A 23,820-nucleotide genomic window follows, 5' to 3' on the forward strand; every position below is an offset into this window, starting at 1 on the left:
ACAATCGCGTAACAGAATCAGTTTAAAAGAAATTCAAAAGGCATTTCAAATATTAAAACTCGATAAAAACCTTTCTTAACGAATTAAATATTTTAAATACAACAAATTCTACTACTTGATGTTGACCGTGTACAAATAAATCCCAATGATCAGGCCGTAGAGACCGAGCACCTCGGCGAAAATGAGGATCAGGATCATGCCGATGAAGAGGCGTGGCTGGAGGGCAATGTGCCGCACGCCCACTTCGCCGACCTCGCCCACTGCATATCCGGCAGCCAGTCCTGCGAATCCCACCGAGAGTCCAGCTGCCAGGTGCACATAGCCGGTGGGCAGCGAGTATTTGGGAGCAGGCGCCAGTTCGCCAGATAGGAGCACGGACACCACCAGACCGTATATGGCAATGATGCCCGCCATGACCACCGGAATGATGGACTTCATCACCAGCTCGGGACGCATAACCGCCGTGGCGGCGATTCCTGTTCCGGACACAGCAGTTCCGTAGGCCGCTCCAGCGGAGGTCAGCACACTGGAGAAGACAACGCCCATCACGCCATAGAACGGGGAGTACGGCGGATAGCGATCCAGCATGATAGGCGATGTACTGGTTTCCTTTAGCTTCAGACTTTCAATCAGCCTCGGCACGTCCAGCGAATTGGATTCGTTAAACACTGGCAGATAGTAATCCATTTCCAATTTGGTACTTGCTGCCTTTTTTGTATTCACTTGAAAAGGAACGTTCTCTGTTGCTTGCTTTCTGGGTTTTCGAACTTGTTAGTCTGACTAGCCTGTAGTTTGGCAAGAATGAAAATCCAAGGGGAACGAGATGAGCAATTCATATTGAATATTAATATTATTTGAGTTGTTTAGGCTTAAGGTGGAAATTCAACGATTTATTTCGAACATACGCATATTCAATAATTTTAGCAACTTCTTGTGTAAAAGTATTCATAAATAATTACAATTGCTCAGATTTAGGCACTCGACATTGAATTAAATATTTTTAAATGCTTAAATCCTTCAAAAGATGTAACAATCGATTGCGATTTGAATTTGAAGCTGCGCGGCTTATCGACCATCATGCGACGTGCACGAAACGCTTGCATGACGATATGCTGCTGTTAGATCGTGCAAGGGCCGCCCAACATAAAACATTTTTCTTTTATTTGTTGTACGCACGGCGAAGACGCTTGCAATTGCGATTTTAGCACTGCAGAATTGCGATTGGGCGATGCGCTGCGTTCGCTCGAGTCGCAGCTCCTGGCAGTCGTAGCTAACCAGCCAACGGGCCGGAGGACGGGACGCGAATCCGGCGACCCACGGAAACGAGCAGCCAAATTCAAAAACAAGCGAGCACCGAAAACAGGAAGCAAGTTTTTCCCATTTCGCTGGCGGCGCATAAAATGGAACGCAGTGGACGAATGTGGACGAGAGCCCTGAGAGAAACACAAAAGCACGGAACCTGAGCAACAACACACACCAGTGATATAATAGTAGTCTACGGAACCCCTGATCCACGGCACTTCGCATCCAATCTCACCCAAGGTACGGCATTGATTTTTCTCCCCGCAAACGCGCATTTTTATTATAGAGAAAATGTTCACACGCTCGTCGCTTGTGTTCGTTGTGGTTTTTGTTGTTTGATTTGCACAGCCTTTTGGCAAGATGGCCGTGCAGCTGAAACAGAGCTACCACCACCTGCCACTGACGATCACGCCGATCCTGCAGCAGACGCACCTCCTGCCGCAGCAGGCACCCAATCCCCCCCAGCAGCAGCCGCAGCCGCCGGATCTCACCTTCCACTGCATGTGCTGTGCGGAGTTCTTCGTCCATCCGCTGGCGCTGTACCAGCACATGAACACCCTGCACCCCCATGAGCCGGGCAATGGACAGCAGGAGCAGGAGAGCCCGGGCGACGAGGGCGAGGACTACAGCTGGATCTTCGAGCCGGTGTGCGAGCTGGCGGAGGATGGCAGCGACTCGTCGGATGGGAGCGACTCCTCGGGCTCCGACAGCTCCTCCTCGTCGGACGACGACGACGATGACGACGACGACAGCAGCAGCTCCAGCTCGAGTTCCAGCAACTCAAGTTCATCAAGCAGCTCGGTGCCGACCACCAGCAACTCCAACACCCAGCAGAGCCAGGAGTCGGTGCAGCCAATTCGCGGCCTGGTGGCCGGACCGGGCTACAACGAGTTCCAGCTGCAGATGTCGGATCCGCGGGAGTCCACCTCCATATTCATGGTGCAGCCGACCGTAAGCGTCACGCCCTTGCAGCAGCTACTACCACCGGCACCCACTGTTAGCCCGGGATTCGGCCTGCAATCGACGCCCATCAAGCGGCGGCGCGGAAGGCGGAGCAACATCGGTGCACCCGTGATGGATCCAGCGTTGAATGGCAATCAGAAGTGCTTCCAGTGCACACACTGCGAGGCGAGTTTTCCCAACGCCGGCGATCTGTCCAAGCACGTGCGCTCGCACATCACCAACAAGCCGTTCCAGTGCTCCATCTGCCAGAAGACCTTCACCCACATCGGCAGCCTGAACACGCACATCCGCATCCACAGCGGCGAGAAGCCGTACAAGTGCGAGCTCTGCCCGAAGGCCTTCACGCAGTCCAGCAGCCTGATGGTGCACATGCGCTCGCATTCGGTGCGCAAGCCGCATCAGTGTGTGCAGTGCGACAAGGGATTCATCAACTACAGCTCGCTGTTGCTGCACCAGAAGACGCACATCGCGCCCACGGAGACGTTCATCTGTCCGGAGTGCGAGCGCGAGTTCAAGGCGGAGGCGCTGCTCGACGAGCACATGCGCATGCACACGCAGGAGCTGGTGTATCAGTGCGCCATCTGCCGCGAGGCCTTCCGCGCCAGCTCGGAGCTGGTGCAGCACATGAAGAACCACATGGGCGAGAAGCCATTCACCTGCTCGCTGTGCGACCGCTCGTTCACGCAGTCGGGCAGCCTGAACATCCACATGCGCATCCACACCGGCGAAAAGCCGTTCCAGTGCAAGCTATGCGACAAGTGCTTCACCCAGGCCTCCAGCCTGAGTGTCCACATGAAGATCCATGCGGGCGAGAAGCCCTACCCGTGCCCCATATGCGGCAAGTCGTACAGCCAGCAGGCGTACCTCAACAAGCACATCCAGGCGCACCAGATGGCTTCGGCCGCATCCGCGTCCACGTCGCCTGGCCTGCTGGTCGCCAAGCAGCCGCACGAAACGCTCGTTTGCATTGTCTGCGGATCGTTGCATGCGGATGCCACTGCGCTGGCCAGCCATGTGCACAGCCAGCACGCAGCGCTGCTGGATACGATGAAGCAGTCCGGAATGAACACGGCGCAGGGCGGAGCGATTCCAGACGGCAAGTGCAGTGCGGAGGAGCAGCAAGCCTATGTGGAGCGGGTGCAGTGCGTCCTGCAGCAGATGAACCATCAGCAGCAGCAGCAACAACATCCGCAACAACAACAACAGCAGCAACAACATCCGCAACAACATCCGCAACAACAACAACAACAGCAGCAGCATGTGCAACAACAGCCGCATCAGATGCAGCTACCGCAGCAGCCCAAGCTGCCGGCCATGGACTCCACCGGCGAGGACGAAGAAGAGCCCGACGAAGCGGAGGAACCTCCGGATGAGGAGGAGGCGGAAGATGAGCCAGAGGAGCTGGCGGAGGTGAAAACGGAAGTGCTAGCAGCAGAGGACGCTCTGACCAGTCCGGGCTATCCCATTCTCGGGCTGCAGGAGGAACAGATCCTGCTGGACTCTGACATGTACTACGAGGACTTCGCCGACATGGACGTGGGCTGTCAGGAGGAGGTGTTCGGCGACTTTGTCGTCAACGAGGAGGAGGTTTACACCGATGCGCTCATCTAGATCTAGGTACTAAGATTTGGCCATAGTTTACGAAAGTAATTCATATTTACATTGAAAGGCACGACAGTTCTTAACTACGTTTGGGTCACAAAATGTGCTGACCGCACTCTTTTTTATACAATTCATTTTGTTCAACAATGTCGTGGGTATTACAGAGAAGACATTTGTCGGGAGTGTTCCAAAAGTACTTAACTCACAGCTTATCGTTGTTAGGTTACCATGTAGGATTCCCAGAGCACAGAACAAACCTTCAAAGTTTCAACTCGGTCTGCGAAAGATCAGTAACTTATCTTTAAAAATTAACTATACCATGGAACCACCAAGAACCTTTTTTTTTACTAATCATAAGATCAGAAGCGATTTTGTGAGCATTCCCAGTACAACTTGTTGCACATTTTGGGCAACCGAAAGCGAAATTCCAGTTTTGTATCTCATATCACACGGAGCCCACACGACAAAAGAAGATTGTCCAGGAAATGGACGTATTGTATTTGCACATTATCTTACAAAGATATTACATTTTGTTAGTATTAGGCCTTACTTTATGCTGCTCATTTTACATCCCAAGGGATATACCCTTACCCAAGTTGGAGCCACAACGACTCCAACTATTCCACGTCGCGTATTTCCCAGAATCGCCTGAAGAGATTACATTAATCGTTATATTTAAGCACGCAGACTTTTCTTTTTTGGGTGTGGCTTTTGATTTATTCACTGCACTAACAGTGGATCTCTGGTAAGAGGTACAGGATCTAAATGGTTTCCATTCTTTTCATCTGTGTGGACTCTTAAATCCTAGTGAAATTTCCCCCTGCAGAAGCGCCCATCATGCCAGGTTCATTCAGATCCAGCGTGGGATCCGTCTCTACCACGCCGAACATCCCAGGCAGTAGATATCCACCGGCCAGCGGATAGTCTGGATCCAGTTGATCGGGCGGAGCGATGAGCACATCGTCTCCTTGGTAGACGTAGGGCAATCGGATGATCCAGTAGGCGCTCTGCGACAGACGAGGCGGCAGTATGCTGCCCAGGGTGAAGGTGTACCTTCCCACGCACACCTTGGGATCCACGATGATGTTGACCGGCGCCTTGGGCGTCACCACATGGATGCGCATCAGCTGCGCCAGAAAGTTCTTCTGAGATCTGCAGGGACAGGGATAGTAGAGCGGCATGTTGTTGTGGACCACCTTGCTGCAGGTGTCGCGTTCGATGTCTGCTCCACCGCGCAGCACGCGATCTGGGGCGCACATCATGAACCGGTGTCCGCGGGAGCACTCGTACTCCATGCCCACGAATATTTTGAGCGACAGCCTGTCGCCCTGCTTCTTCCAGCGCTGCTGCTTCTTTCCGTGATGCTGCTGTTGGTATTGCTGCTTGAGCGCGTGTACTAGGCGCAACTGGACGTCCCAGGGCAGCAGGAAATTGGCGCCGGACAAGAAGCCGCTTTGGAAGTGCTCCTGCAGCCCGGTATTGTGGCTGTAAATGGAACTGGGACCCACGCAGGCCAGCGACCAGCTTGGGAAGAGCGGCAGGAGGCCAAAGTTGCTGACAGTGTGCACCAAGCCCGGCAGATACTCAGTTGTGGACGTGGAGACGGCATCGGTTGGACCGACGTCTTCGCGAGCCTCCTTCTTTGCTGGCTCTTGGAGCTCAACCACTAGTTCGTTCTCTGTATCGGCGCTGGAGGTGCCACTGCTCGTGGTATTCTTCTCGGATTTCGACAGTTGATCGGAACTAGCCTGCGCTTCCTTCAGTGATGCTCCAAATCCAGCAATGGACATGTTTAGATCGGACCCAAAGGTGGGCGACAAGGGATGGGAGCAGCAGTTGCCGGTGGTATTCTGAAGTTGCTTTTTCGTGGGCAGCTCTCGCTCCTGACCCTCCTCTTCCTCCGCTTCGTCTTCCCCCGCATCTTCGTCTTGCGGCGCACCACTTTTTCCCGTATTCAGCAGAGGAAATGCAGCTTCAAAGGCCGCCGCTCGGTAATCACTAACCGATGGCTCGAAAATGGGGAACTGGTACTGTTTGACCTTAACGCACAGGTTGCACATTTGGGCAATGTGCTCGTAGAACTCGTAGTTCGCTTGCCGCAGGTTGAACGGGTCCTCTCGTCGGCCCTGAGTGCGACCGCAGTTGCAAGTGGAGATGTGGATCACTCCGCTGTTGTGCTTCTCGTGCGGCATATTCTTGGGCAGTGTGCAGGGATGGGAGCGCAGGCTAAGCAGCTCGCACTGCTGACGTCCATCCTCCCAATGCTTGTGGCAAATGGCTGCCAGCTTCTCCAGTGCCGCCTGCGCCTGTGGACCGCGACCTTCCTCCTCGAAGGCAAGGGTGGCATCCGCCAGTAGTTGTCGGTGCGTGGCGGTGCCATAGTTTGCGGGTGCAGCGTTCTTGTAGGCGGCGATGCCCTTCTTCAGGCCCAATTCGCAGAGGTGAGCCCAAAATCTGCGATAAAGTAAAGTTATAAAGAGCATAAGGGTAAGTACTATCAACATACTTTTTCTCATAGTTCAAGTCCTCGTCGAAGTTTTTCAGGAAGAGTTTCTGTAAAGAGCAGTCAAAGTTAAGCAAGCTGCCTCTATAGACTTACTATGTTACTCACATATTCCTCATTGCTGGTTTCGTAGTCTGGATCCTTTGCGTTCTCCACCAGCAACTTGTGCATCGTGGCCATGCAATCGTGCCACTCCTGGCTATTTAGGAGTTGGAACGGACCCTGCTGGGCATGCTGCTGGAAGGAGCCTGCATCAAAGCAACCCACCAAGGCGTCCTGAACGTGTCGCTGCAGAAAGTTCCACAAGGTGTGGTCCTCCTGGTACTGCAGATTCTCCCACTCCTTATCATAGACCGGCAAGGTGTAGGGTTTGACGAATCCATCGAAGGGAGCCATCGCCAAGATCTCCAGGTCTTCCTGCTCCTCTTTGAGATCCGGCTTGTACATTGTCTCATTGAGGCAATCGATGGCCTTCAGCAGCTTGTCCTCATGCAACTCTTCGTGTGCGTTGAAGAAGACGAACTGTTTGTTGTTGGGAAGTGCCACAAGCGAGTTGCTGCTGCTATTGGTCACGATGTTGTAGCGGCGCAACAACTCATAGATGCAGTCCTCCATCTGGAACTCGCATGTAGAGACGGATTCGCGTGTCTTGGGCTCGTCGCCCGGAAAGTTTTCGAATAGGAAGAGAATCCTGGGAGCGCACAGTCGTGTGCGCTCACTTATCCTGGCGGCAGGCGTTTCTCTAAGCATTTGTGGCAGGAACTGCATTAAATGCTGTTCCCTGGCGAACTTGGCCAACTGAAACACGGTGAGCAGTGTCGGATCAAACGTCAGCCCATTTTCCACGTACACCACAATGTGGCAAACGTGCAGGGCCAACAGCATCATGCGCACGAAGCGACATCGAATCCTCTCGAAGAAGTTGTCGATGTCGAAGGGAGTATCCACATCCTCTATACAGACATCTATCATCTGGCCAGAAATCTCCGCGTCGTAGGTGCTTTCGAAGTGCAGCAGCAGGCTGAAGGTGCCCGGCTTGTAGTAACACTGTATCTGACCGTCTTCGGGCGTGTGATCATCGGGCGGCTCCATGCCGAAAGCCAGCATCTTGTTGGCCAGGTCGCAATCCGACCGGCCAACGACTCCGACCACTACCAGCGAACCGTTGAGCTGCAGCAGCTCCTGTCTAAGGAAGGTCATGTATGAGATGCTCTCTGCAGTTTCTTCTTATACTTACGCCACATTTTCGGGTATATCTGGGTAAGTCCAGGTGTAGTAATCACCAAACATTTTCGCTGGAAATTGTTTACAAGATTCTGCATCAGCTGTTTGAGTTCTGACAATATCTGGCAGCACTGTCGTAATTGATATCGATAGCGACGCTTCCGATATATTTCAGTTACTTGGCGCGTTTTTTTTAAATATGTCTCTCACCAATAGCTGAAATATACACTTGGTAATAAAAATCCAAATAATTTGTTGTCTAAAGCAATTAAATCTTTATTGTAAACTTTTCTTTTACGTTTTATAAATATTTTCCTCTAGCCCTTCATTACAGCTCTCCGCACTATTTTAGCGTACGTTTTTGTGTGTGCTTTTCGATTTGCTTTTAAATGAAAGTTATGTGCATGATTAAGTGTGAATGCTTTAATGCTAAACTCGCTTAAATAATCGTTTAATGCGTTCTTTTAATGTTGCAATGGAATAATGCGGTGATTAATTGGTTGTTACTAGTATGCAAATAGCAATTGTTAAGAAGATACTAATACGTTTAAGATCTGGTAGAGAGAAGTAGGGTTCGATAGTCTAGGTGTGCTAAAACTGAATCATATTAGCGTAACTCCGCCTATGTTGAGCCTATTCTCCTCCGCCTATGTTGAGCACAATTAAAATACTTTTACGTTATGTTTCGATTGCTACAAATTGTTTAGACACTACTACAAAGAGGTGTAGATTTCGTGGAGTGAAGAAGTGTTGATGCTTTCCGTGGGTATTTACAAATTTTTGAGAATCGAGCTGTATGGGATTCGTTAATTATTTTATTTACAACTATTTCGTGTAGTCCGGGTATTCTAAAATGCAATTGTTTCTTATAGGTTGTGAATGATGTTCCAAAATGAACAAAGTTTTTGGATGTGTTAAAATTCCGTTTTGCCAGGCCGTACTGTGCTTCTGTATTCCATATCCGTTTGTACTTGTTGACTGCGCATACAAGACCTTCCTCCTCCACGTTTTGGCAGTGAACCTGAGCTTTCATCTTTGACTTGGTGATCGCACACTTTACATACAAAAATGTTCTTTAAGATACTCATAGTTATGATATTCATGGGTCTATATAGATAGGGGGCTAAATGAAGCACACACATGCAAATAAACTAGTTTTGCAAAACAACCAGAGTGGTTCGAGTGGATTGGAATTGGAATCCCCTCAAGATTGGATCTAATCGTATTTCATTAACTACACAGGCTTATCCTTTTGCCATGGTTTTCAATTCAGTTGTAGCTGAACATTTGCTTTTGCTTTTTGGGGTATATCATATCATGTTTGTGTTTTATTAAAAAAATATCATCACAAAATTGATGAAGTATTATGTTTTCGGCGGCATTACACCATAAGCTTACGGCTAACGATCTTCATCATGTTTATCATTTCCTGGGGTAGCTTAAATTAGGTTAGACTTCAAATTAATCAGCGCAAAGATACAAACTAACAACTAAAGTACATAGAGAAAATCAACACAGTGTTCGAATAGGTAGATCTCAAGAATTCTTTGTTCTTTGCGTTCCAAGCTAAACTTAATAATCTAGATTTTGTTAATTCATCTTGTTTATCTGCATAGTATATATGTATGTATGTGTAGGTCTGCTGGATGATTTCCCAAATGAGGCATCGGCGATTTACAGGGTTTTTGCGCGATCCAGGAGATCGCCAATGAACTTCGATATGTCTGATTGCGGGCGTTTGCAGACGGACAGTAATCTCTGCATAATAAGGGAAAAAGTTAAATAAGAATGGTGTAAATTGATAGAAGTTATGGAACTCACTATAAGATGAGATCTCCTTATGTCATCAGTGTCCATGTCCAGTATCTCGTCGATGTCCACATCGATGGCTTCGTTCTGCGGGTCGAAGTCCATGCAAATGAGAAGTTTAATTTACGAATAACCCTCTTGAACTTAGGCACTACTCACTGGTGGATCGAAGAGCTTCTGGAGCTCGTCGTAGAGCCACATCTCCACGGCCAGCCGCTTGCGGATGAGGCTCATCTGGTGTGACCCGTACTTGGCCGTGAGGAACTTCTCCCGCCGCTCCTTCACCTCCGCCCCCTTCTCGTTGAAGTTGACCCGGAGGTTCGTCCGGTTCGGCGACCGCTCACAGTCGTTCATCTGCTCCAGACCGCACTGCATCTTTGTCGGTCGATTTAGCGGTACAAGCTGCGCTGATTGAACTTCAATTTGCGGAACGCCTGCAATCGATTGGCGTGGCTGCTGCAATTGAGGCAAACAGTTGGACACATGAGACTCAAGTGGCAGTGTAATTAAATAAGTTATTAATCGCCTGTAACTGAGCTTTCCAAGCGTGCGTCACACCCATTTCTCTGCTTCAAGACCCGTTTCTGTGCCCAAAAGGCACTACCAACATCCCGCATCCGTGACTCACCCAACTATTGTGCCCTGCAGACCCTCAGCTCTGATTCATACATTCCACTATCTGCCCATTTGAGCGCCGCCAGTGGACTTTTTCTATGTCCAGATATAATGACAACATGCAATCCGAACACCGAACAGCAATAATTGCTCACGTGTCACTTGGTTTTCTCCTATCTCTGTATCCTCCCACATATATATATAACAAATATATGACAGCTAATTAAATTAATATGTAATGCCTGGCATTTCAGTGAACTCCAGAAATCTAATTTCAGTATAACTAACAAAGGTCACGTCGAATTGCCCTCCTGGGTTCATATTATGATAAAAAACAAGTGAAAATAAGTCTTAAATATATATTAATAAAGATATTCTATTTCGTAAAAAGTTCATATTAAAGATAAAGATATAAGGAACTTTTCCACCGACGTATTTAAAGGCACATCGATGTATTGACTTTTTCTATTACTTATAAGCATATTAAATCCAAGTGACACTTTTCCCGTGTTTTCCCCAATCCGAGGGGGGACAAACAGAGGTTATTTCCCCAGCCAAAAGCCGAGTGCCAATGGCAACAGAGAGCCGTGGTGCCAGTCACCAGGAAAGGCCCCTTAACACCTATCCGCCCCATTCCCAAAGAAACTCGGTATCCTTGATCTACTAACACAAGCCATCCCCAAAAAAGCATTCGCCAGCTAACAGTGAACCTTGAAATTTTCCAATTTCCCCCGAAAAAAAAGTTAACAAACTCGATTCACTCTCATTCTTTGGGGCCGAACTAAAACAAAATTGAATTGCAAATGCTCGCAGTTGAGTATTGAAATAGTTTTCGTTGGCTTTTTCTATTTTTTTTTTTTGTAAGGTATTTCGAAATCGTGGGCCATGTGGCAAACGTGGCAGCAACAACAGCATTGCATGCATACTCGTACACACAAAGAGTTTTCCGCATTCGCCGCTATAAATACACAAACAACAATGCCCGACCCCGCCACATTTTCACACAGCTGAATTTTCCAGCCCGTGCGAAATCTGATACCAGATTTACCCGAGAGCCATGAGCAATTATGAAACCGGCGTTTAACTTGTCACTCGCATGTCGTCCGCTTATCGTTCTGTTTTCCCGGCGGAGCGAGGAAATCCGTAGATTTGTTTGCCTCTTGAAACATGAGCCCGTGCAGATCTAACCCTCTGGGGTAAAGAGTTCCATAGTTTGGTTTTTCTTGTGGCTCTGGGCCCGGAAATTACCCTAAACGAAGTTAATTGTGTGGATCCGTTTGGCCTACTACTAACTGGAGTGGGGTAACCACTCCTACGTTCCCGCTGATGATGGACTGGCGACATGATACCATTTTAGAGGTATGGAAAAACGTGTGAAGCGGAGGATGAAATTACCATCTTAGAACACCCTCTGGGAAAAAGCGAGATCGCTTTCGACTTTATAACACTGCCGATCTATTAGGGCATCTTAAAACATTTTTAATAGTTATATTTCAATAAATAAAGAAATATTCAGAATGATCTTTAAAATCTATGATTAGATTTAGGCACACTTTTTATTCTCATTATTAAAATACAGGGTATTGTTGCGGCGGTAGTTATAACATAAGTTTATTGTGTGATTCTTCTGCCGAGTCAACGGTAATTGTGGGATCTAATAACTTATGCTGACTACCGCAAAGCTTATCTAAGGAATTTCCTCAGGTTTTCCCAACGACAACATGCAGAAATGAGAGCAAAAACTATTTGACCGAAGATTTCGAAGGGCGATGAAGTTGAAAAGGGGGGCAAATTATACCTTTATTATTATGGCTTGCCACATCTGATGTTGCAGCTTTGCATAAATATTATGTTGAAATGCCTATGGCAATGCGGCAACAACATGCAACATGTTGCATGTGCAGCGGCAGCAGCAGCAGCTGGCCCAGCAGCAACAACAAAGTCGGCGCTAGCTGCGAATAAATTTGTATCGAGCAACCCCCTCTGCCCACGCCCCTGCAACGCAGTGCATAAACTTCCGGAATTGCTGCACTGTGACAAAAATGTGGCATATAGTATAATTGAAAGCCTCAGAAACCAGGAGAGTTTCCACTGTGGAGTAAGATTTGAAAGAACGAGGTTTCTTATATGTAATTGTAGGTTTTTCAAGTTTGGTATAATATTGATATTGATAATATATCTTTCAGTGTGTTATATTTCTCAAAATTTGTATCGAAATTGCAGGCCAGCAGTGCAACTTAATGCGTTTTACCTCGGTTCAGTAAAGGAAATTATTGCGGCTGGACAGAAACTGAAAGAACCATTAGATGAATTGCATGCGATGGCAATTTTCGGAATAGTTTCATGCATATCAAATGTGATCGATGCGGACAGCAGGCTCTCCTCAATTTCCACTCACATTCGAATTAAAAATGTAAATTGGCCTTTGGTCTGCAGCTGCCCACTTGCCACAAAACTGAAATGTCAACGATACATTTTTCAGTGGCTCCCAGACAGAAGGACATGCATTGATATCCTGTAAGCATTTTCAATCAGCAAGCAAGATTTGATTTATTGCAGTCAGCCAGAAAAGTCAATCAATCGATGAACTCAAGAAAAATAAGACAAAAACGCTGATGAAGTTTCCATATTAGAGCGGGCTAATTAGGTTCCCCGTAACAAAAGCCTCAATTAATAAACGTACATTTGATGAGGCATAAAATGGGGAAATAACATCAAATCCCAACTCAGAACCAGAGCAAGTTCAAGACAAAGGCCCAATTTGTTCGCCTCCAAATGGATTTTTAAATGATCCGCCCTGCTCCTCCCCTATATCTTTATATATATTCCATATATACATGGAGCATTTATGGGTAAATGCAAATTGAATGTATCGCAATCGACGCGGATACATTTTATCGTTTTGGGAATATCTTTTTTGGGCCGGCGCCAAATGACGACTGCAGAAAGTTCATGTTAATTTCAAGGTAATTGTGGATTAATTATACATTTATATAGTGTTCATAGTTGCTTATATGGCATTCGGTCCATAAAACACTTTGCCACGCCACTCCAAAGTGCTCTATAAAATAAAATGGTCATTTAAGCGATTGCCAAAAGAGATTACCTTCGTATGACTTGCAAAAGAAACACATTCATCACACTTTTCTGACTTTTATGCGCATTACGTGGCAGATATTCGAAATGTTCTAAATCTGGGCTAATGATTTCGATTTCTTTTTGGTCCAAATTAACATATCCATAAATATGAAACCGAAATATCAGGTTCATCAACTCAGATACGGAGTGGGCATGGCATTAACCCATATAGAAAGATACTTTGGGATCCATGAGATCGACTATTGAGCGTTTCAGAAAACTTCATTCAAGCCGGAATTTTCACATGAACGGGGGGGAAAAGTGAAATGTGACGGTTTTATGCTAAAAAGCCTACTTTTGTACCGCTCACAAAAGGGGCAGCGTTTGTTTATGCAAATGCTTTATGATTCGCGGGCCGTGAAATCCCGTGGAAAAAAACCCAAAAAAAGAATTGAGAAAATTGGGAACGAAAAATAAGCCAAAACCAGTTTATGAAATCTTTGAATAGAAAGAAACTTGGGCCCAAAATTCATTGATATCGCGCCGTCTCACTTTCAGCTATCAGATTTGGTGTGCATCTATTAATTTATATTGTAAGTAAATTGCTTATTAATACAGCGTTATACAACGGTGTGCTTATCAGCCAGACAAAAAATATTAATCTGCCATTCGAGTTGCAGTCGCATTTAAATAAGCCGACATATTGCATAAACACTCGCTTGATAACCCGATGAGTCACTTTAGATTCTAACATCCTTCTAATTTAATTATATATATTTCGAGTGCTATTTTTGACATTCTAGCACGCAGCTTCTGATTGATGGGCTCCCACCTTCATAGACACACGTCTGTCTTTTGATAATTGTACCGTGATTTCACGGACTTTGATCGCTCGTTAATTTGTTAAGAATCTAAAAGTCAAGCGCCTGTTTTGCACACAAAAGCCAAGAAATTAGCTAAAATACGAATTAATCAACATCATTTCGCTTTTACATTCAGGTAGAAAAATAAGTTGTTGGGACTCAAATAAAACTTGTTCGAGTTGCGGCAACTTTGAGTAAATAAAATAAATGCTTCAATCTAAAAATCCAACAAATTAGCTTGTCGCATGAAAACTAAAATTAAAAGTTAAAAAAAGTTTTCACAGCACATTCAGAAACTGTTGAGTCGCAAAAAAAGTTCTGGCCAAGTTAAAACTCACGGATTCTCAGATTCTCAGATTGAGCAATCATTTAGCTCGGAATGTGTGACTCATTTTCGGGAGAAGGTAAACATAAATACTTTTGTTTCTTTTGCTCTTTTTTGTTGTTGTTTTTTTTTTTTGTGAAATTGAAAAGTTAATTTGGCTTATTGTTTATCCATTTTGGTCAGCCCCTTTTCAGACATTTTTTGATTACCCAAATGGGGTTACCAAGCACCGCACCGAGCGAAAAATGACCAAAAAAGTGGCTTTGAGCCTTATGGCTAAATAATTACAAGTGAAAAAACCTACACCTACGATATTCGCGAGTAGTTGGGGCCAAGTTGGTAGCCAAGTGGCCATTAGGCAGTAGGCAGTGGCCAACTGGCCAAGTAGCCGCCTCCGGGGTCGTTGACCCCCAAGGAGGACGACCCCAGGGGGGGCATGGGCCTGGAGATGGCCATCTCGTATTCGGACTGCTTACTGGGCACTTGCCAAAAGCGAATTGTCATGGAAAAATGATACACAGCATTATTTGGCAGGGGCAGCAACACAAAAAGAAAAAACCCGAAAAGTTTTCCAGCATAAATTACGATTGGCAAATGTTTGCGCACTTCGGTCGCGAGTTCTCCGTACTCGCAACCCCGGATAAACTCAACAGCGACGGGGCGGTCTACTTGACATGGTTTTCGAGGCGGAAAAAATCAAATGAAATACAATGGGCTAAACTGTTCTTGCGAGCATCGTATTTGCTGGCTAATTCATTGTTTACGCAATGTTTTTCTCGTTCTTGGCTCACTGCGAAATTGCGTCACGAACTATGGGAAAATGTTCGACTAGGTGTGAGATATCTCGCTGACTGATGGTCGCAAGTAGAATAAAAGTTTGGCCATTTATAAATAGATGTCATTCCGAGTCATCGTGTCCAACGGATTGACCGACTTTTCGCTAAGATGACCGAAAATAAATGTGGAAATATTTCGAGGATTTCGAATGGAGATGGTGCAATGCAAAAGATTTCTAGTCCGCACAATTGAAATATTATCAAAAGATTACTCATTGTTTATATACCGCAGATTTTCTAATTCCATAAAGGGGAAACCCTTGAGGTAGTATCTTTTCCTAGTAGCAAAAGCCCACAAAATCGCATCCGTTGTCCAGATATATTCTTGGAAGCACCAGTTATTATCTTACGATTTCCTGCTGATGTTTATTGGCTGCTCCAGCGAATGTTTACTTCATGGTAGCGCTGTGCCCCATGGATAAACCCCCCATCTGCCCACGTCCCAGCTCGAGTTCCCAATGGAGGAAACTCCGGTTCGGCTATCAAAATTTGCCCAAACTCGAGGTCCCACTCCACTCCAGAAATCGGGGGAAATCGATAATGTGAGCACACACCGCACGCGTTTCAAAGCCACAAAAGGTATGTTTGAGGTTTGTTGGGGGTTGATTCTTATCGCGGGGGTTTGAGGGCGGGGAAAACAGAGCAATCAACAAATATGTGCACTTGCATATTTACGTCTGGCTGCTTGTCAATACTGAAATGTCTATAAATAACAGAGGCAAATACATATGTGTGTAAGTGATAAATCGAGCAATAGGAACCGAATAGGAACCCAATGGGGTTGGGGGCTGGTGGTGAAAATCACGGAAAACACACACAAAATGCACGCAAGCGTCAAGTTCATTGTACACTTGTGTTTATGATTACGATGGTAATGGATCCACTATGGTATCCAAAGTTCTCGGGCACTGCCAAAGTCATAAAATCGTCAAGCAAATGGGTCCGCAGCGTTAGTCAGCTGCACTGTGAAAAACCAGGTGCGGTTTAGTCATGCATAAGCTTTTTTTCATCAGTATCAGCACATAATTTTAACATTTAATACTAATTTCATTTAAAATAAAACGTATTTTTCGAGCTAACTGCTAATATTTTTTAAATACCTTTACTTAAACTGCTAAATACGGCATTATTTATATATTCCCATTATTGTTTGGAGCCATTTGTGTGAATATTCATTATTTTATAAGTCATTAGAAAGTTTCCGTAGAGCATAAACTATTCTTTTTTATAGTTAGTTCACTTTTATGCACACACATCATAAAAGATGCAGCGAGCACTGCCACAATGGAACCCCTCTATTAATATACCGCTCACATATATGAGGGCTATATAGTTGTGTTTATAAGTGCGCCTTTATGGCAGCAATCACATTACACATACGCCATGTCGGCCGCCGTCGATTGTCAGCTGTCCGCATTGGGTTAGAGTTCAATGATTGCACGACAGCTCCATATATCTCCACTGCTCCAGAGATTCTGTTTTATTCTCTGATAGAATCTGCTGTGCAACTACAACTTGCCTCTGATTGCAAACCACGCTTAAGTTATTTATGAATTCAAATGTATTCAAGTGTTCTCTGCACTCTTGCGGCTCAGAACAATAACTTTTAATTAAAGGCTTTATTAATATAAAGTGAGCATAGAGTTATGTATACTTCCGCTTCGAATTATGATTTTAACGGCTTAATTAAATATCCACAATCATTTATCATTGTTTCTGCATTAGCCATAAATCGTATAAATGGTGAGATGCAGTTCATTCAGTTGAACACTCCCCATACACGATTGGCATACAAAAGACCCAGCCAAAATAGATTTATCTTTCAGATATCACTCCTTTCTTACCTGCTACACATACCTGCCGTTAGATTTCAATTTCCAACGAGCTTTTGAAACATTTCCGTTGCGAGATATAATTCGGTGTATCTCCAGATAGCATTATGCCGAACACGTAGGAAAACAAAGCAAACGGCAACACGACCAAAAATTGCTTATTAATCTTTTTGACGAAATCGGCAGAACGAAACATTTGAGACGTTACGTTTGCTCTGCGAGATACATTTATGTATTTGTATATTTTTTCCGTTGAATTTGAAATGATTCTTTGTTATACTTTGGGCTATTCTTAGACGGCCCAGGATGTTTGCAAATGCCCGGTGGTTTGATGTTTGCTTTCGTCTATGAGTTATAACGCAGCATTTGCTGGGGTTCAAGTTCATCTGGTGATCTATAGGCGCGATGGGGAAACTTCTTGGGGCGACCTTCGCGGCAGACAAAGCGCTAATCTGCAATCTGCCAGCTGAGCTCGTTGGTAAATAAACAAACAAGCAGCTGGGCTAATATCTCAAAATCGATTTTCTACCCAGTCTCGAGTCTTGAGTCGCGCCAGACAATGGAACCAAAGACCCACTACGGATACGCCGGCAAAAAGCGTGCGTAATGAGTTGAAAGATACATTTGCCTATCTAGCTATCACTAACTGTATCCGTATCCGTATCTGCATCTGTATCCCCGACCGTTCAGCTGCAGCTTTGACACGCTTCTGAGCACCCTGTAAACACACATATCGATTGAGGGGGAAAAGCGAAAAAACTAGAAGATAGTGCAGCAAAATATGTAAGCATGTCAGAATCAAGCGACGTGTGTCCAATACCCAATGTACATATCTTGTATCTGTATCTGTATCTGGTGGCGTGTTGGTTTTTACTGCACGTTGCACAGTGATTAGACACAGGCGGCCGCAAAATGTTATGACTGCGAATAAAACCAGGTTACAAAACGCAGCAGACACAACATAAAAGAAATTACGGCTCTCGACACACACACACGGCGCACAAGGGATTCTCATTCAGCGAAATGTTTGAAAGTACTTGAAGATACACAGAAAACTACATTCAAAAGTCTCGAGTTTTATAGTATAATTTGTCATTATATTATTTAAATATATTTAGATTTTAATACAGGTTATAATAACCTATACCCTCCTGTAGATATTATATTATATGTATGTTAATACCTTTCATTGATATATTTTTTGTTTGCATATTACTTTAGATTATAATATGTGGGAATACAAATTAAGGAGCTTTAAATTTGTTTGACAAATACCGGTCTGTGGAGGCTCCAAGGGTCAACAAAACCTCCATTGACTTCGCTTTTCTGTGAGGCAAGCCGATGTTAATGCTAATATTTGCCAGCTAATTTGGCCGCTCAGACAGCCGACTGACTACTGCTGTGTTTGATTTGTGGGCTGGCACAAGATCTCCGGCTGGCCGAATCCGAATACTAATCGGAATTCAAGCGCATCCCGCTGGCTGGGTTCTGCCACCCAGAACTACCCCCCTCGGAAAAGCGACTGGAAGCGTGAAGCGCAGTTGCGTTTTTCGTTTCGTTACGTTCCGCTGGATGCGTGGCCAAAAGACCACCCTTCGCTGCCAATAAAAAGTTTCGTATATGAAGTTGTAAAGTGGGAGAGATACTCGCACCAGATACAAATAAAAACGTAAACGAGGCAGCAACCACTGCATAAAATTCCGCAGCTCAACACGCACACGGCCTGGCTAGCTGCTCTTGCTGCAGGTTTTCAGCTGGCCAACTCGAGCTCGGCTTCTGTGCCGCAATGTCTGCTGGTCTTAATGGTAATGTTACTCGTACTGGAAATGAAAATGCCATGGGCTCGACTACGCCGATGGGGATGGAGAAGGGGACCAGATCTGGCCCCGAAACTGGGAGTGGGACTGCGCCTGGGAGACTGGACAGGTGGCTGTGACGGGCACGCTTCTCCTGGACACTGGACACTGGGCACTTGCCACTGCATACTGGCCACCGGCCAGCTGAAACAAATCGACCCGATCGACTGGTCTACGAGCAGAACAAAAAAGAACAGACAGGCAACATTTTCCGGTTCTCGAATGCGATGAAAGTTCTGGCTGTAAGACAGAATTTTCATTTTTTGTTCAACAATATTAGCTGAAAATTTCCAGAAAAGCAAAAGCAGCTATTTATTTGATTTCATACGTAAAAATAATGAAAAAATCAAGAACTTCGTCATAATCAATTTGTAGCTTAATTCTGAAAGTCTTAAAATATATGATTCAAACTCTTTCATAAGAATTTACCAAACCTAATGAACTTCTCGCATAAACTTAAATTTTTTGTTAAAAAAATATATTTCATAGTTACGAAACCAATCTATCATAAGTTGTTTAAATATTTAACAATATTTATTTTCTAATATTTAAAAAAAAATTTACTTTTGGCAGTTTTCCAGCGATGGACTCGTCGTGGTTCGGTCTGTATTTGGCTTAATTGCAGCGTCTAGTTCTCGACTGAAATTTCACCAGCCGAGATTTTTAATTTATTTTCTTTTTTTGCTGAGGCTGGCGCCGCTTTAGGATTTTCCACTTTTCTACTGCTGCTTCTGCTGCTGCGACTTTCTGCTCAATGAAATTTTCATTTGCACGAGAGCACAATGAGGGCGAAAAGCACACAGGCACACACACACACGGCGACGTTCGAGCGGTCGGTTTGTTTAACTGTTTGTTTATAAAGCGGCAGCGGATTGCCCGGAGTTTGGATACAGTATCTGAAAGGTATGGTTCTGGACCTAGCAACTCGGAGCTTAGCACGCGCAGCCGGTGAGCACCAATGAAAGACTGAACTGAGTCGGCGAATGGAAAAGTATCTGCCGGATACACACCACTGTTACGCGAACCGAGCGCTCTCAGCCGCTGTTAACTCTCCGGGCGCTGTACGCGTTGATGTGACTGCTGATTTGTGGATTCGTGGAGCTGAAGTCGCGGACTATGGGTATTTGGTGCCACTAATGACCATCGGCTCAGCACTCAGTGCTTCGGGCTCCAATGATTCCAGCTAGCCCCTGCTCACAGCGGGATAATCCAAAGCTGCGATCTTTAAATTTACTATCTTGCCAATCATAAAATGTTATTTATAGTGCTCGTGCTATTTTCTATTAGATTCCTATTATACTGCTGAGAATTGGCGAAGTCACACTCCTACTAAAATTAGTTTTATGTTATTCCTAAATTTGCGTAAGAGAGCAACAAACTATCTTGTGACTAAAGCATATCAATGCGAGATATGTTAAAATTGGTATTATGCGACTTTCAAAGCGCCTTTTCAATAATAAGTGAAGCTGCTTTTAACAACTGTTTGATATATGATTCGATTTTAAGTGCGAAATTAAAATTTTCCATCCTAAAAAGCTTGTGAAATAATTACACCTTATAATACTTTAACACAATATAGATAAATAAGTGCTTAAGCATATTGAAGTAATAAATTAATGAATTATCAGATTTTGAAAGAAAGAACGAAATTGGTGAGATAGAAAAGGATTAGAGATGCGATATGAGGTAAAAATCGTTTTAGATCTGTGCTACATGAATATAGATATCCACTGCGTTTTACCCGTCGAAAGTCACGGTTTTGAGCACTGTCAGCATTTGAGCTTAGAATTTCTGAAACAAAAGCACCGTCGACTGCAACATTTTGGGGGAGGGAGTGCGTAGTAGCGTAGAAAGAGAAAGAGAGAGAGAGAGAGAGAGAGAAGAAAGCAGCAGCAGGCCAAACTGGTCAAAATTTACAGTTGGAGCGGAAAAAGCGGCAGAAGAGCGGATGCACAGCCATTGACCATAAACTTGAAAACATAATAGAGGCTGAATGTTAACTAACAGTGATTGAGAGTTGACAGTGGCGAGGAGAGTTAACAGTGGCCGAAAGGCATCAGAATTTTAGCCCCATTCGGCTGCCAATTATGCTCGGCAATGGAGAATGGAGAATGGGACTTAACACAATGTGACAGACGTCACTCAAATGGCCAAGAAGCGAGCGGAATAAAGTGAGCACAAAGCGTTTAAGAAAATCAATAAATAAATATTTGAAGAGCAGAGCGGATGTTGGGCCAAGATGTCTCAAGCCTTAATTACCTTTCTTTGACTTTTTGACAACACATCATCTCGTTGGCCACGAAAGTAATAAGATATTTATGTGGCACGAGCCCCACTTTCCTCATACACTTTAAATATTAAAGTTAACCGCCCATTGTGTTGCATAAGATAAACTACTTGAGCTGGCCGACACTGCGTATGCTTAATTTTGAAGCAACTAAATATTCAATTGGCAGAAGGGTCCCTTGAACCCTGCCTTTCATTCATTCGTCCTGGCTGAGTGGTGGCTTTGTTTTTTGGCCAAATCATTGAACCCAAGTTCAAGAGTTCATCACGGGGGCAGCATCTTGTGGCCCCTGGAATTTCATCTGCTCTTAGCCATGTTTATGGCCCCTTGTTGCGCATTTACTGTGCGGTTAAGCCAGTCGCTGCCAAGCCACGAAAACAAGGAGCATCGGCACTGGCGGGTTTCTTGACGCCTCCAACTTTTTGTATGAGAAATACGCTTTTATGCTCCCCATTAATCCCATTTGGCCACCCGGCCCTGCCAGCCAAACTCTCGAAAATAGCGCATATAACAAAAGCTTAAATTGGTTTAATGGTCGCGACGAAGTCTGGCCATTTCATAGTTTTTTCTTCATTTTCCTTTTGCATATAATTAATGATTAGTTGGGTCAGTTCATCAGTCCATGGTTTTTAAGGGGCTTGGCTTAACGCATCAGTATTTGGCTTTCATTACCTTTTTTTTACGCTTTGAAAGGGGGAATAAGTCTTGGTGAAAAGTGTGACTAAGCCCAGTCGCAATGATTAATGTTGAAATGGCTTATGGCCTTCAGTTACACGTTAACGTTTCATTAAATTCATATTGTCTTGATTTATCTACGGGGTTCGATTGTTTCGATCTTTATTTTAAATTCTTCATTCATTTATGGTTTTCAACAATTATATCTTTTAACATTTTCTTCTCCTATGTGATCGGTCCAAGTTGTTTTTAAAGCTCTATTATGTAAACTGGCCAACCATTTAATTTTTCATTCTTTTCGTGTCACAAGCTCGATAAAATTATCTTTGGCTGTTTTAACTTTAACTTAATATCATGTCCAACCATTTAAGCCTTATTTATGCTGAGCTCATGGGCTTAGTTTTCCTACCAATTGGGGGATCTTTGTGTATAGATACCCTTCTATGAAGCCTCTGATCCAAACGAAACCCATATATCTTGTTGGTTAGTTTGCGCTTCTGCTTTAGTTGGAACAGGCTGTTAGATTCATTCATTCGCAGTGTTAGTAGCTTGGCTTTTGTTAGACACAAGTGCGGGAATTAAGTAGGCAAAGAAGCAGCAACTAACAGCTTTCTGGCGAAAAATGAAAACAAGTTTTTTGGGTGGCAAGGCCACATAGAAAACAATACAAGACACCATCAGGTATGTATTTATGTATGTACATTTGGCCCACCTGGCGACTGACGAAGATCCCGGTCCCGGCACGTCTTGTCACTGCCCATTTCCCATTCCCAACGCCAGAATCCCTCATCTGGCCATCCAGGCTGCCTTCTTTGTGGTTCGTCTGGCGAAATTTCCATTTCGTTAAATGTGGAGAATTTACGAGCTCGCTGGCTGCACGTGCACATGTCCTTTCTGTCCGAAATGCTTTACGAGTCCTGGCAGTCATTTGGTGCGGCGGTGACGGGGGGATTTTCTAAATTTTTCTGTCGTTCCCCTAGACTTCAATGTTATTGAACTTTGGCGTCTCGACGTCTGTGACATGAGCGAATAAGTTGTTCGGATAACGCAAATAAATTTGAAGGAGCCCACAGACTTTGGGCAGCAGAAGTGCAGAAATAAATAGATACAAATGCCAGGATATAAGAAGCATACACATTGCGACTGGGGCATTGTGCACTTGTGTCAATAACCCTTATTAGTTGGAAAGCACAAACTCCCACAAGTCATGCAAGCTCGTGCAATATTCTTGGAAATTCGTCGAACGAGGACGACATTCTGCAAATGCTTTGTGGCAGACAAAAACTTTCACTGGAAAATGATTAAGGTATACGGATAATTGCTTTAAAAAAACGTCTCTCTTTCTGCAGCAATTAGAGGCAAAGACCCACAACCATTTCAGTTCGGTGCTAAATATAAATGCAAATCACTTTTTAGTTGGATGCAATCACCAGCCAAACACCATGCAACAACCCCCAACTTCCCGAGTGCCACGCCCTGCTTCCTGTCCCGCCCCCTGCTCCTGCATTAAAAGCATTAACATTGCCAGTGGCAGCGGGGCAAAAACTGAACTGAAGATGCAATTCAAGCGGAGCTGTTGGCATTCTCCCTTAGTTGTGCCACTTTAAAGGGTGAAAATGGCACAGGGATTGCATTTTTCTAATACCTTACTCATGACCAGTGTTTACTAACGGAAAATGAAGCAATTATATTTGGATTACACATTATATCTGGCATTTGAAAAAAGTTTTTGTTGCCTTAAACGAATTTTCTGTTCAAGCAATTGTGTGCCATTAATTACAGGGTACTCATAAAGTGCAGACGTTGCACTCGAAGCTCCCCCAAATGTACACACACACATACGTGGCGAGGATGCCCACTTGGGTGACGTGACTCCGTGAAATATGCAATGGTTTTTTGTTATGTTGCTACCAGACTTTCGCATTTCGCCCACTTTATGGCTCCAAATGCTGTTTCCCCTTTACGACAGCCCCTTACCCTTGGCTTTTCTCCCACCGCCGCCAACACTGTGATTGTGTTGTTGTCTTGCAACTGCCCCAAAGGGGTTGCA

The 23,820-nt window shown here is 44.8% G+C and overlaps 4 protein-coding genes across 5 annotated transcripts; 1 reads left to right on the forward strand and 3 right to left on the reverse strand.

The window, feature by feature from the left end:
* Positions 1 to 76: 76 nt before the first annotated feature.
* On the reverse strand, positions 77 to 792 carry LOC117144166 (V-type proton ATPase 16 kDa proteolipid subunit). The gene has a single exon (XM_033309206.1). It carries the CDS (start codon positions 685 to 687, stop codon positions 112 to 114), a length of 576 nt encoding a protein of 191 aa, XP_033165097.1. The 5' UTR covers positions 688 to 792; the 3' UTR covers positions 77 to 111.
* A 355-nt stretch (positions 793 to 1,147) lies between these two features.
* LOC117136767 (zinc finger protein 3 homolog) lies at positions 1,148 to 4,546 on the forward strand. Its single transcript, XM_033297816.1, has 2 exons — positions 1,148 to 1,542; positions 1,651 to 4,546. The coding sequence occupies exon 2, from the start codon at positions 1,663 to 1,665 to the stop codon at positions 3,874 to 3,876; it is 2,214 nt and encodes a 737-aa protein (XP_033153707.1). The 5' UTR covers positions 1,148 to 1,542; positions 1,651 to 1,662; the 3' UTR covers positions 3,877 to 4,546.
* LOC117136762 (protein SMG8) lies at positions 4,537 to 7,660 on the reverse strand. The gene is made up of 4 exons (XM_033297802.1): positions 7,608 to 7,660; positions 6,479 to 7,556; positions 6,374 to 6,420; positions 4,537 to 6,321 (listed from the first exon to the last, which is right to left on the reverse strand). Exons 1-4 carry the CDS (start codon positions 7,658 to 7,660, stop codon positions 4,665 to 4,667), a joined length of 2,835 nt encoding a protein of 944 aa, XP_033153693.1. The 3' UTR covers positions 4,537 to 4,664.
* A 1,225-nt stretch (positions 7,661 to 8,885) lies between these two features.
* Positions 8,886 to 19,783, reverse strand: LOC117149517 (protein phosphatase 1 regulatory subunit 14B). 2 transcript variants are annotated; one of them, XM_033316793.1, is made up of 4 exons: positions 19,373 to 19,783; positions 9,563 to 9,856; positions 9,416 to 9,490; positions 8,886 to 9,352 (listed from the first exon to the last, which is right to left on the reverse strand). In XM_033316793.1, the coding sequence occupies exons 2-4, from the start codon at positions 9,776 to 9,778 to the stop codon at positions 9,269 to 9,271; spliced, it is 375 nt and encodes a 124-aa protein (XP_033172684.1). In that variant the 5' UTR covers positions 9,779 to 9,856; positions 19,373 to 19,783; the 3' UTR covers positions 8,886 to 9,268. The 2 variants fall into 2 exon arrangements, with proteins under 2 accessions (XP_033172684.1, XP_033172680.1); XM_033316789.1 differs by having other exon boundaries at positions 9,563 to 9,859.
* Between the last annotated feature and the right edge of the window lie 4,037 nt (positions 19,784 to 23,820).

Source organism: Drosophila mauritiana, chromosome 2L (genome assembly GCF_004382145.1).
Source record: "Drosophila mauritiana strain mau12 chromosome 2L, ASM438214v1, whole genome shotgun sequence".
Taxonomy (NCBI): Eukaryota; Metazoa; Arthropoda; class Insecta; order Diptera; family Drosophilidae; genus Drosophila; species Drosophila mauritiana.

Coding starts and splice junctions, on each gene's coding strand:
- LOC117149517 (XM_033316793.1), bottom strand. CDS start 9,778: ATGCAGTGCGGTCTGGAGCAGATGAACGACTGTGAGCGGTCGCCGAAC. Junction 9,491..9,562: donor AGAAGCTCTTCGATCCACCA/GTGAGTAGTGCC, acceptor TTCGACCCGCAG/AACGAAGCCATCGATGTGGA. Junction 9,353..9,415: donor TAAGGAGATCTCATCTTATA/GTGAGTTCCATA, acceptor CTTATTATGCAG/AGATTACTGTCCGTCTGCAA.
- LOC117136767 (XM_033297816.1), top strand. CDS start 1,663: ATGGCCGTGCAGCTGAAACAGAGCTACCACCACCTGCCACTGACGATC.
- LOC117144166 (XM_033309206.1), bottom strand. CDS start 687: ATGGATTACTATCTGCCAGTGTTTAACGAATCCAATTCGCTGGACGTG.
- LOC117136762 (XM_033297802.1), bottom strand. CDS start 7,660: ATGTTTGGTGATTACTACACCTGGACTTACCCAGATATACCCGAAAAT. Junction 7,557..7,607: donor GATATACCCGAAAATGTGGC/GTAAGTATAAGA, acceptor GACCTTCCTTAG/ACAGGAGCTGCTGCAGCTCA. Junction 6,421..6,478: donor AAACCAGCAATGAGGAATAT/GTGAGTAACATA, acceptor TGCTCTTTACAG/AAACTCTTCCTGAAAAACTT.